At 47.2% G+C, this 12,446-nt stretch overlaps 1 protein-coding gene across 1 annotated transcript in view; it reads right to left on the bottom strand.

Moving 5' to 3' along the window:
• LOC133359466 (uncharacterized) overlaps positions 1-10,312 on the bottom strand; it is a 47,007-nt gene extending 36,695 nt beyond the window's left edge. The window contains exons 1-3 of the mRNA XM_061577883.1: positions 10,085-10,312; positions 7,281-7,374; positions 4,690-4,821 (exon numbers count right to left, since the gene is read on the bottom strand). Of these exons, the coding sequence (XP_061433867.1) occupies positions 4,690-4,821; positions 7,281-7,374; positions 10,085-10,180 (322 nt within the window). The 5' untranslated portion in view covers positions 10,181-10,312. The remainder of the gene's footprint in view (positions 1-4,689; positions 4,822-7,280; positions 7,375-10,084) is intronic.
• Between the last annotated feature and the right edge of the window lie 2,134 nt (positions 10,313-12,446).

Genomic DNA, 12,446 nt, shown 5'->3' on the forward strand with positions numbered 1-12,446 from the left:
CGTGCCCTTAGAAATATCAACGTTTATCCTACAAAGTCCCGTCACAAGGGAGAAACACAAACAAATCGACACACAAATGTTGCCCGTATTGAAACGGCTGTACGCCGTATGGACCTGCAAACTCAATTTGCCTGCACAAGAATATTTGGTAGACCGTGTGGACTGACACGGTATGCTATGCCTGTTTGTTGTTGTTGCATTTTTATAACCGAGTGATTCAATTATCGCAGCCGAACTCTTGGAAGCCACGTTTACATGAAGGGGGATAGTCGTGAAACGCCCCTACGGCCAACAGAGAGCCTCCTCTGATGGAGACATATAAGAATCGGTTGTTTTTACCCTTCCCAGCTATAAAACAGGAGTCGTGTTAAGTTACCGCATTAACCACAAACAGTACTTGTGGCACATCATGAAAAACAAACGTCCTCTGATAATAATAATATTACAAGCATTGTCTTTGAAACTGATTGGCCTACACCAGAGATGGCAGCCTTCTCTATGGCCTAGTCTCACCACCAGTGAGAATCACTGATTCTAAATGTGGATGGGAAAAACCTGGAGGACCCAGGGAATAAATCCATGCGACCACCCACAGGGTCGGGATCGAACCCACGACCTCCTGCACACCTGGCGAGGGAGTCAACATCTCCTAGCCACCGTGATGATGATGATGAGAGAGAAAGAGACACGCAAACTCCAAATAAACAGCAGCAGCAGGCATCATCAGGGTCGGGGTCTAACCCACGACCTCCTGCACACCGTGCGAGTGAGTCAACATCTGCTAGCCACCGTGATGATGATGAGAGAGAGAGATACACAATCTCCTCAAATATACAGCAGCAGGCATCGTCAGGGTCGGGATCGAACCAACACCCTCCTGTACACCAGGCGAGGTAGTCAACATCTCCTAGCCGCCGTGATGTTGATGAGAGAGAGACACCGCAAACTCTCAAAAATACAGCAGCAGCAGCAGGCATCGTCAGGGTCGGGATCGAACCCACGACCTCCTGTACACCAGGCGAGCGAGTCAACATCTCCTGGTAACCGCAGCACGTGGCCATCTGTGACACTGTGGGTGACACGCTGTCGCGTCTGGGATGAGTGGAGCTGGTTGAGGTTACATGAGGTAACCGGGGGGAGGGGGTGGGTGTAAGGGGGGGGAGCCCCCCACCCAACAACCCCCACCACCTTCTGGAAGAAACGGCGCCACTGAGTCTGGCCTGAATTGGGGGCAGGATACAAATTGGCCAGTCAGGCCAGGCCACGTGACATGGGGTAAGGGGACAGTCAGCAAGGCTATGCCGTGTTTTTTGGCCAGGTGTTGCCAACAAAACAAACTCAGGGTTAATACAGTATGGTGTAGTATTGTATAGTGTAGTGCCTACTAGTGTATACTGTATAGTAGTGCATAGTGTAGGGTATAGTAGTGTATAGTGTAGTGTATAGTAGTGTAGTGTATAGTAGTGTATAGTGCAGTGTATAGTGTAGTGTATAGTGCAGTGTATAGTGTAGTGTATAGTGTAGTGTATAGTGTAGTGTATAGTGTAGTGTATAGTGTAGTGTAGTGTATAGTGTAGTGTATAGTATAGTGTATAGTGTAGTGTATAGTGTGTAGTGTATAGTGTGTAGTGTATAATGTAGTGTATAGTGTAGTGTATAGTAGTGTAGTGTATAGTAGTGTAGTGTATAGTAGTGTAGTGTATAGTAGTGTAGTGTATAGTGTAGTGTATAGAGTAGTGTATAGTGCAGTGTATAGTGTAGTGTATAGTGTAGTGTGTAGTGCAGTGTATAGTAGTGTAGTATATAGTGTAGTGTATAGTAGTGTAGTGTATAGTAGTCTCGTGTACAGTAGTGTAGTGTACAGTGTAGTGTATAGTAGTGTAGTATATAGTGTATAGTGTAGTGTATAGTAGTTTAGTGTATAGTGTAGTGTATAGTGTAGTGTATAGTAATGCAGTGTATAGTAGTGTAGTGTATAGTAGTCTCGTGTACAGTAGTGTAGTGTATAGTGTAGTGTATAGTGTAGTGTATAGTGTGTAGTGTATAGTGGTGTATAGTGTAGTGTATAGTGTAGTGTATAGTAGTGTAGTGTATAGTAGTGTAGTGTATAGTAGTGTAGTGTATAGTAGTCTCGTGTACAGTAGTGTAGTGTACAGTGTAGTGTATAGTAGTGTAGTATATAGTGTATAGTGTAGTGTATAGTAGTTTAGTGTATAGTGTAGTGTATAGTGTAGTGTATAGTAATGCAGTGTATAGTAGTGTAGTGTATAGTAGTCTCGTGTACAGTAGTGTAGTGTATAGTGTAGTGTATAGTGTAGTGTATAGTGTATAGTGTAGTGTATAGTGTAGTGTATAGTATAGTGTATAGTGTAGTGTATAGTGTAGTGTATAGTGTAGTGTATAGTAGTGTAGTGTATAGTAGTGTAGTGTATAGTAGTGTAGTGTATAGTGTAGTGTATAGAGTAGTGTATAGTGCAGTGTATAGTGTAGTGTATAGTGTAGTGTGTAGTGCAGTGTATAGTAGTGTAGTGTAGTATATAGTGTAGTGTATAGTAGTGTAGTGTATAGTAGTCTCGTGTACAGTAGTGTAGTGTACAGTGTAGTGTATAGTAGTGTAGTATATAGTGTATAGTGTAGTGTATAGTAGTTTAGTGTATAGTGTAGTGTATAGTGTAGTGTATAGTAATGCAGTGTATAGTAGTGTAGTGTATAGTAGTCTCGTGTACAGTAGTGTAGTGTATAGTGTAGTGTATAGTAGTGTAGTGTATAGTGTAGTGTGTAGTGTAGTGTATAGTGTAGTGTATAGTGTAGTGTATAGTAGTCTCATGTACAGTAGTGTAGTGTATAGCACAGCATAACAAATTTTCGAGTTTGCGCCTATTGAGTGGATACATCAAGAACAAAGTTGTAAATGCAAACCAAGACACTACAACTGTTGAGGCTGCACACGACCTTGACCACAGCACCCTGAACAATTTTTCGATTTAAAGCTTTCGTGACTGCAGGGATTCATCTTCTTGGTTCTTTCGGTAAAGTCATCACGTAGAAGGGAAATAATAAAATAATAAAAAATTTACATAAAATAAATAAAAAAATTTATTATTATAATAAAACAAAAAATAAATACAATTCTTTTATTATGTTTTATTTATATTATTTTTAAAGTCACGTAGAATGGAAATAATAAAATAATCAAATAACAAAACATAATAAAATACAATTCTCACGACGTCTCGGCCACAACGCAAGCAGCCGTCCTCAGGTGAAGAACAGGTCTGTCGGAAAGACAGCGTCTGAATGAAACACCACCAAGCTTGACAGCGTATATACTTAAACATATACTTAAATATACGCTGCCAAGCTTGGTGGTGTTCAGAAGAACAGGTCTGTCAGAAAGACAGCGTCTGAATGAGCACCACCAAGCTTGGCAGCGTATATACTTAAACATATACTTAAATATACGCTGCCAAGCTTGTTGGTGTTCAGAAGAACAGGTCTGTCGGAAAGACAGCGTCTGAATGAGCACCACCAAGCTTGGCAGCGTATATACGTAAACATATACTTAAATATACGCTGCCAAGCTTGGTGGTGTTCAGAAGAACAGGTCTGTCGGAAAGACAGCGTCTGAATGAGCACCACCAAGCTTGGCAGCGTATATACGTAAACATATACTTAAATATACGCTGCCAAGCTTGGTGGTGTTCAGAAGAACAGGTCTGTCGGAAAGACAGCGTCTGAATGAGCACCACCAAGCTTGCGTTGTGGCCGAAACGTCGTGAGAATTGTATTATGTTTTATTTTTATTATTTCCCTTCTACGTGCCTTTACCGAAAGAACTAAGAAGTCTGAAAAATTTGTCATCTACCAAGGAAACTTATTTCGAACACCAAGCAGCGAGGCACTGCGATTAAATCGATTCGTGAGAGGACACGTAGATGGGTGAGATTATTGTCCGCCGCCGTTTGATTCGCGTCCCTTGGACAAATTGTCTCGAGGCGAAGCGAATAAATCCTGAATCTTGATAGGACTCGCTGTGTACCGGATTGAGTTGTCATCACGCCTTCATGCCGACGCTAAAGCACGGCTTAAACGTCCGCACGGGAATTGCGCAGGACAGAAAATGAATCTGAAATCCTCTCTCTCCCATATTAAGAATAAAAGAAACAGCAGCCCTCAAACCAACCCGCACCCTGAAGGGGGAGGCGAGTTTCTCCTTGGGCCGTGAGGGCAGCAGAAGAGAAGGAGGAACCCCCCACATTGGGCCGAGGTCTGCTCTGGGAGGGGGTTTTCGTGACGATTCAGGAACCTGAAACTCCCCTTGTATGCGGAGTAGTTTTCTCGAGGTGAGGGGGGGGGGTCCTCTGGCTTTCTCCCTCCCCCCCCCCTCCTGGAACACGGCTCGAGACTCGGTACAGACCTTCTTCTTGGTTCTTTCGGTAAAGTCACGTAGAAGGGAAATAATACAATAATAAAAATTTAACATAATAAAATACAATTCTCACGACGTTTCGGACACAACGCAAGCAGCCGTCCCTCAGGCGAAGAGCAGGTCTGTCGGAAAGACAGCGTCTGAATTAAACACCACCAGGCTTGGAACGAACAGCTTTAAATCGAAACTCGGTACAGACTTTTCTGGGTGGGCGAGTAAGTGAATGGCTGAAGCGCTGCCACCGTTCCCTTCATCGTTACCTCTGGCGCAGGTTCTGCATGCGCTGCAAGCGTCCGCGTTGTTGCTGGTGTCCGTGTACGTTCCGCCTTCGAAGCAGGAGAGACAAAAGCTCGACCCACCTTCAAGCTCGCAATCAAAGCCACGGAAATGTCCTGCGGGGTATAAAAAAGAAAAATGGAGGGGGGGGTTCAAAGGAAATGACGCGTGGCTCATAGTTGAATGCAAAACGCGCAATTGCCTCTTCATCTATAAATGGCGTCACGGGAAATTTTACGTGCGCTGCGCAAGAGGCACACGGTGCGGACTAGCGTGGACTTGAGCGGGTGCAGCGGTGGCTACGAGATGTTAACTACCTCGCCTGCTGTACAGGAGGTCGTGGGTTCGATCCCGGACTCTGTGAGATGTTAACTCCCTCGCCTGGTGTACAGGAGGTCGAGGGTTCGATCCCGGACCCTGCGAGATGTTAACTACCTCGCCTGGTATACAGGAGGTCGTGGGTTCCATCCTGTGCCCCTGTGAGATGTTAACTACCTCGCTTGGTATACAGGAGGTGGTGGGTTCCATCCTGTGCCCCTGTGAGATGTTAACTACCTCGCTTGGTCTACAGGAGGTCGTGGGTTCCATCCTGTGCCCCTGTGAGATGTTAACTACCTCGCCTGGTCTACAGGAGGTCGTGGGTTCGATCCCGGACCCTGCGAGATGTTAACTACCTCGCCTGGTGTACAGGAGGTCGTGGGTTCCATCCTGTGCCCCTGTGAGATGTTAACTACCTCGCTTGGTATACAGGAGGTCGTGGGTTCCATCCTGTGCCCCTGTGAGATGTTAACCACCTCGCCTGGTATACAGGAGGTCGTGGGTTCCATCCTGTGACCCTGTGAGATGTTAACTACCTCGCCTGGTATACAGGAGGTCGTGGGTTCGATCCCGGACCCTGCGAGATGTTAACTCCCACGCCTGCTATAAATGAGGTAATGGGTTTTAATCCTGACCCTGATGCCTGTTGTTAATATTGAGTCTGTGCGTGTTCTCTCTTATTCCCGTGGCTGCATGGATTTTTCTCGGCGTCCTCTGGTTTCCCCCCTCCACATTTAGAATTAACGCCACGCGTTTTAGGGTATTTGGCTGCTGATATGAATTTCCACGTGATGATATCAAGCAGCCACTTCGTTGGGCTTATCGTGTTTTGATGGCCAGAGAGATGGAGGAAGGGAGGAGGAGGGAGGGGGTGGGAAGGGGAGGGGAGGGAGGAGATGGAGGGGGTGGGAAGGGGAGGGAGGGGAGGGAGGGGAGGGAGACGGAAGGGGAGGGAGGGAAATCGTCTTGTTTACATTTAAAACATTTCGCCGAAACAACATTGTATCTCTCGTAACGTCTGGGGTGGCGGGCGGGTGGGCGGGCGGGCGGGCGGGGGTGTGTTGAAGACACTACAAAGTAATGGGGGGCACGTGTTTCATATTCGGGTGGGGAGTCCCCGACTTGCATGGCGGAGGTTGTGACGGGCGGGAGGGGGGAGTGTTAAGCCGTGAGGGGGGGATGGATGGATGGTTGGTTGCCCCCCCAACATCAAGACGACACAAGTGCGCCTGACGCTCCTCCTGTTGGGGCAGTGAGGGGTACGATGTCGTCCCCCTTCCAGCCCCAGCGGTCACTGTCCCTCCCCGGCCTTCTCTCCATCTGGTTCGCTCATTGCTGGGCACCGCACATCAAGGTTGGGGGTGGGGGGGGAGTTGGCCTCATGAGGCATCGAACTCTTCCATCTCCTTTTGTTTTGCGATCAGTGGAAACAAGAAGATGCTCGGTGTAGTCGGCACTTTGCTTCGTTCATCATTTCGTAATTTTTTTTAAATAACTTTGCTTTATGTAAACCCCCACCTCTCTCTCACTCTCTCACTCTCTCTCGCTCTCTCTCTCGCTCTCTCGCTCACTCTCTCTCTCACTCTCTCGCTCACTCTCTCCCTCTCTCGCTCACTCTCTCGCTCACTCTCTCGCTCACTCTCTCGCTCACTCTCTCACTCACTCTCTCGCTCGCTCTCTCGCTCGCTCGCTCTCTCGCTCGCTCTCTCGCCCACTCTCTCGCTCACTCTCTCACTCTCTCACTCTCTCTCGCTCTCTCTCTCGCTCTCTCGCTCACTCTCTCTCTCACTCTCTCGCTCACTCTCTCCCTCTCTCGCTCACTCTCTCGCTCACTCTCTCGCTCACTCTCTCGCTCACTCTCTCACTCACTCTCTCGCTCGCTCTCTCGCTCGCTCGCTCTCTCGCTCGCTCTCTCGCCCACTCTCTCGCTCACTCTCTCACTCTCTCACTCTCTCTCTCGCTCTCTCGCTCACTCTCTCACTCTCTCACTCTCTCTCTCGCTCTCTCGCTCACTCTCTCTCTCACTCTCTCACTCTCTCGCTCTCTCGCTCACTCTCTCGCTCACTCTCTCGCCCTCTCACTCTCTCGCTCACTCTCTCGTTCTGCACGCAGCCCTTCTCGCAGTCCGACGGCCTCCCCCGTTGAGCTTCGAGCCCAACTGGGGTCACTCCACGGCTCACAAAGCGCCAGGATCGTGGCGGGGTTGGGGTGGGGTGGGTTCATCGCATTTTCGCTTCTAAATCCACGCTGACCTTACCTGCCGGACACAGCTGGCAGCAAATGTTGCTCTTTGCCTTGTATTGTCCCTCGGGGCATTGCTTCTCTACAATGGGCGATGCTAGTGCCTGGACCTGCGAACACAAACACCACCACCACCGTCATCATCAATCATCGTCAATTGTTCAGCTCGTTCATTGAAGTAAAACTCGACTGACAAGACAAAGATCCCCCGTGTAGCCCGTAACAGACTGTAGGGGCAAGTGCTGTTAGCGAGTAGCAGCACCTATGAAGACTACCGGCTCTGTGGCACACGAGGGGGTGGGTGGCCAGCACCACGCCCGGCCGTCTTTGTCTCTCCCCCAGTGGCGATGTTTACTCCACACCGCACCAGGTAACCCATTTGAGGCTGAGTCGTATTGTTTAATATTTTTATTATTTTATTATTTCCCTTCTACGTGATGACTTTACCGAAAGAACCAAGAAGATGATTAAAATTCTAGATTTGAAGCTTTCGTGACTGCAAGGATTCATACTCTATCCTCAACATAATTACATTGAATCATATTATACTCTTAGGGTTTTCGGTAAAGTCACGTAGGTAAAAAATAATACGAATAAAATAATAAAAAATTAAAATAAATTGATTTATTAAAATAAAAATAATAATAAATGAAATAATTTGATTTATTGAAATAATAAAAGTAAAATAATAATAAATGAAAATAAATCGATTTAATTAAATAATACACCAAATAAATTGATTTATTTAAATAATAAAAATAAAATAATAAATAAATGGCTATAAATTGCTTTATTAAAATAATAAAAATAAAATAATAATATAATCTTCTTGGTTCTTTCGGTAAAGTCACGTAGAAGGGAAGTAATAAAATAAAAATAAAACACAAAAAAATAAAAATAAATCGATTTCTTCAAATAATAAAAATAAAATAATAACAAATGAAAACATATCGAGTTCTTAAAAAAGAAAAAAATGAAAATAAATCGATTTCTTAAAATAAAAAAATACTAAATGAAAATAAATTTATGTATTTTCATTTATTATTTTATTTCTATTATTTTTTACCTACGAAAACCCTAAGAGTATAATATGATTCAATGTAATTATGTTGAGGATAGTAAGAGTAGTAACTATTATTGTTGTTGTTGTTGATTTTGTAATTGTTGATTTCGCGCTAAGGAACAGGGCAGACAATGGCTGCTCCGGCTCCATGATGAGCGTCGATAGAAGCGCTCCTCTCATTGGTCATTGGCTGGCCAGCAACAGCCGCTGTGATTGGACCAGACGTTGGCCCTCGTAACTGGGTGCAACCATTCGCGATTTCGAAAACGGGGGGTGCAATTTAGGAATATTAATTTTCAAAATTTGGTGAAAAACACGAACAGCCAAGCTTGGCAGCGTATATTTAAGCTGCTGGGTTGGTGGTGTTTCATTCAGACGCTGTCTATCCGACAGACCTGTTCTTCACCTGAGGACGGCTGCTTGCGTTGTGGCCGAAACGTCGTGAGAATTGTATTTTATTATGTTTTATTTTTATTTTATTAAGTTTTGTTTTTATTATTTTGTTATGTTTTATTTCTATTATTTTATTAAGTTTTATTTTTATTATTTAATTAAGTGTTATTTTTATTATTTTATTAAGTTTTGGTTTTATTATTTTATTATATTTTATTTTTATTATTTTATTATTTCCCTTCTACGTGATGACTTTACCGAAAGAACCAAGAAGATGAATCCCTGCAGTCACGAAAGCTTTAAATCGAGTCCATCTATGTTCGGAAAAGAGGAGGAGTGGGGGTGAAGAAAATGGAATGCGGTCTGAAAGTCACCATAAGCGTGAACACAATCAATGAAGACCCGAAATGGTTGATCAGATCCTTCCAATGTTGTTGTATTTGTAACTTAACGCCGCTATGAAGCTCTTCTGTCACAAGCCACTCTGCCCATCGCGAAGAGTCGCAGCTCAACCACGTGGCTGATGACATCATCACCACGTGCACATTGAGAGCAGACCCACAGAGACCCACAGAGACAGACACACAGAGACACACAGAGACCCATAGAGACGCATAGAGACCCATAGAGACCCATACTAAAACTAAACCAGATAAACCCCCACTGAGCAATGCAGTTATTTCATCAAAGGCGACGCTATCAATCACACGTAATGGTATATAGCAGATGTCGATTTAAAGCTGTTCGTGACTGCAAGGATTCATATTCTTAGGTTTTTTCGGTAAAAAAAGCCTAAGAATAAGAACCAAGAAGATGATGTATAGTAGCTCAGCCAGTTAACGGATCTACATCATCATCATCATCACGTGGAGATGTCTAGCGGCAGCCAATGAACTCTGGACGCGTAGAGATCTCCATTCTCAACGTGGCGGAGAAAAGAAGCACAGAAGAATCTCTCACGGCGAGAGGGAAACACGCGAACTACAGAAATATACAGCAGCAGCAGCAGGCGTCAGGATCGGGATCGATGTCCACGACCTCCTGTAGACCAGGCGAGGTGGTCAACATCTCCTAGCCACAATGATGATGATGATGAGAGAGAGAGAGACACAAACTCCAAATATAATACTCTTAGTTCTGTCGGTAAAGTTACGTAGGTAAAAAATGAAATAATAAATAATAAAAAACAAAAACAATAAAATCACGATGTTTTGGAGGCAACACAAGCAGCAATCATCATCATCATCAGGTGTGAAATCCACAGCAAGAAATCTTTGAAAAAAGTGGTCGTTTCTTTCTTAACGTCAAGAAAAACACCGCCACTTTTTTCAAACATTTCACCGAGGGGTGACACGAAGACTCACCTGGGAGGATGACGAGGTCGACGAGAAGGTGGAGTAGGTGGAGATGATGAAGATGATGACGAGAACTTTGGCTGCGAGGATGGAGCAGAATCCCATTCCGGATTGCCGGACAACGTTGAAGAAAATTGATGATGATGATGATGATTTAAACAACAACTACAACAACGATTTCTTCAACTGTTGGAGTTCACCAACGTTCAACGCCTCGACAATAACAACGAAGCCACTTCCTTGTCAGCGAGGGAGTGAAATGCTATTCAGAAGCACGTTTTTCATCATTCCATAGCAACCGCACCCAGCCCATAGACACCCCACCCCACCCCCATCCAGACCTCACACGCAGTGTCCACACACCAGAGTCACTCTTCACGATTCACTGCTGGATGATGAGAGCCACCTCACGTAGGTTTGACCATACCCACTCACTCATCCACTCACTCACTCACTCACCCACCCACTCACTCACCCACTCACTCACTCACCCACTCATTCACCCACTCACTCACCCACTCACTCACTCACCCACCCACTCACCCACTCACCCACTCACTCACTCACCCACTCACTCACCCACCCACTCACTCACCCACTCACTCACTCACCACTCACTCACTCACCCACCCACTCATTCACTCACCCACCCACTCATTCACCCACTCACTCACCCACTCACTCACTCACCCACCCACTCATTCACCCACTCACCCACCCACCCACTCACTCACCCACCCACCCACTCACCCACCCACTCACTCACTCACTCACCCACCCACCCACTCACTCACCCACCCACTCACTCACTCACTCACCCACTCACTCACTCACTCACCCACCCACCCACTCATTCACCCACTCACTCACCCACCCACCACTCACCCACCCACTCACCCACCCACCCACTCACCCACTCACCCACTCACTCACTCACTCACCCACTCACTCACTCACTCACCCACCCACTCATTCACCCACTCACTCACCCACCCACTCACCCACCCACTCACCCACCCACTCACTCACTCACTCACCCACCCACTCATTCACCCACTCACCCACCCACCCACTCACCCACCCACTCACTCACTCACCCACCCACTCATTTACCCACTCACTCACCAACCCACTCACTCACCCACTCACCCACCCACTCACTCACCCACTCACTCACTCACCCACCCACTCACTCACCCACCCACTCACCCACCCACCCACTCACTCACCCACCCACTCACTCACCCACCCATTCACACACCCACCCACTCATTCACCCACCCACCCACTCACCCACTCACCCATTCACCCACCCACACACTCACCCACTCACCTACTCACTCACTCACCCACTCACTTACTCACCCACCCACTCACCCACCCACTCACCCACCCACTCACTCACTCACCCACCACCCACCCACCCACTCACTCACTCACCCACCCACTCACTCACTCACTCACCCACTCACTCACTCACTCACTCACTCACCCACCCACCCACTCATTCACCCACTCACTCACCCACCCACCCACTCACCCACCCACTCACCCACCCACCCACTCACCCACTCACCCACTCACTCACTCACCCACTCACTCACTCACCCACCCACTCATTCACCCACTCACTCACCCACCCACTCACCCACCCACTCACCCACCCACTCACTCACTCACCCACCCACTCATTCACCCACTCACCCACCCACCCACTCACCCACCCACTCACTCACTCACCCACCCACTCATTTACCCACTCACTCACCAACCCACTCACTCACCCACTCACCCACCCACTCACTCACCCACTCACTCACTCACCCACCCACTCACTCACCCACCCACTCACCCACCCACCCACTCACTCACTCACCCACCCACTCACTCACCCACCCATTCACACACCCACCCACTCATTCACCCACCCACCCACCCACTCACCCACTCACCCATTCACCCACCCACCCACTCACCCACTCACCTACTCACTCACTCACCCACTCAACCCACCCACTCACCCACCCACTCACCCACCCACCCACTCACTCACCCACCCACTCACTCACTCACCCACCCACTCACTGACTCACCCACTCACTCACCCACCCACTCACTCACCCACTCACCCACCCACCCACCCACTCACTCACTCACCCACCCACCCACCCACACACCCACTCACTCACCCACCCACTCACTCACCCACCCACCCACTCACTTACTCACCCACCCACTCACTCACCCACTGGTGGATGATGAGAGCCACCACACGTAGCGTTGACCATACTTCACCACGCTGGGCAATCAGTTGCAGCTTGAATGCATATTCTTAGGTTTTTTTCGGTAAAGTCACGTCGGTAAAAAATTA

The sequence above is a fragment of the Lethenteron reissneri genome, chromosome 65 (assembly GCF_015708825.2).
Source record: "Lethenteron reissneri isolate LAM-NWPU_2019-01 chromosome 65, ASM1570882v1, whole genome shotgun sequence".
In the NCBI taxonomy this organism is placed as follows: domain Eukaryota; kingdom Metazoa; phylum Chordata; class Hyperoartia; order Petromyzontiformes; family Petromyzontidae; genus Lethenteron; species Lethenteron reissneri.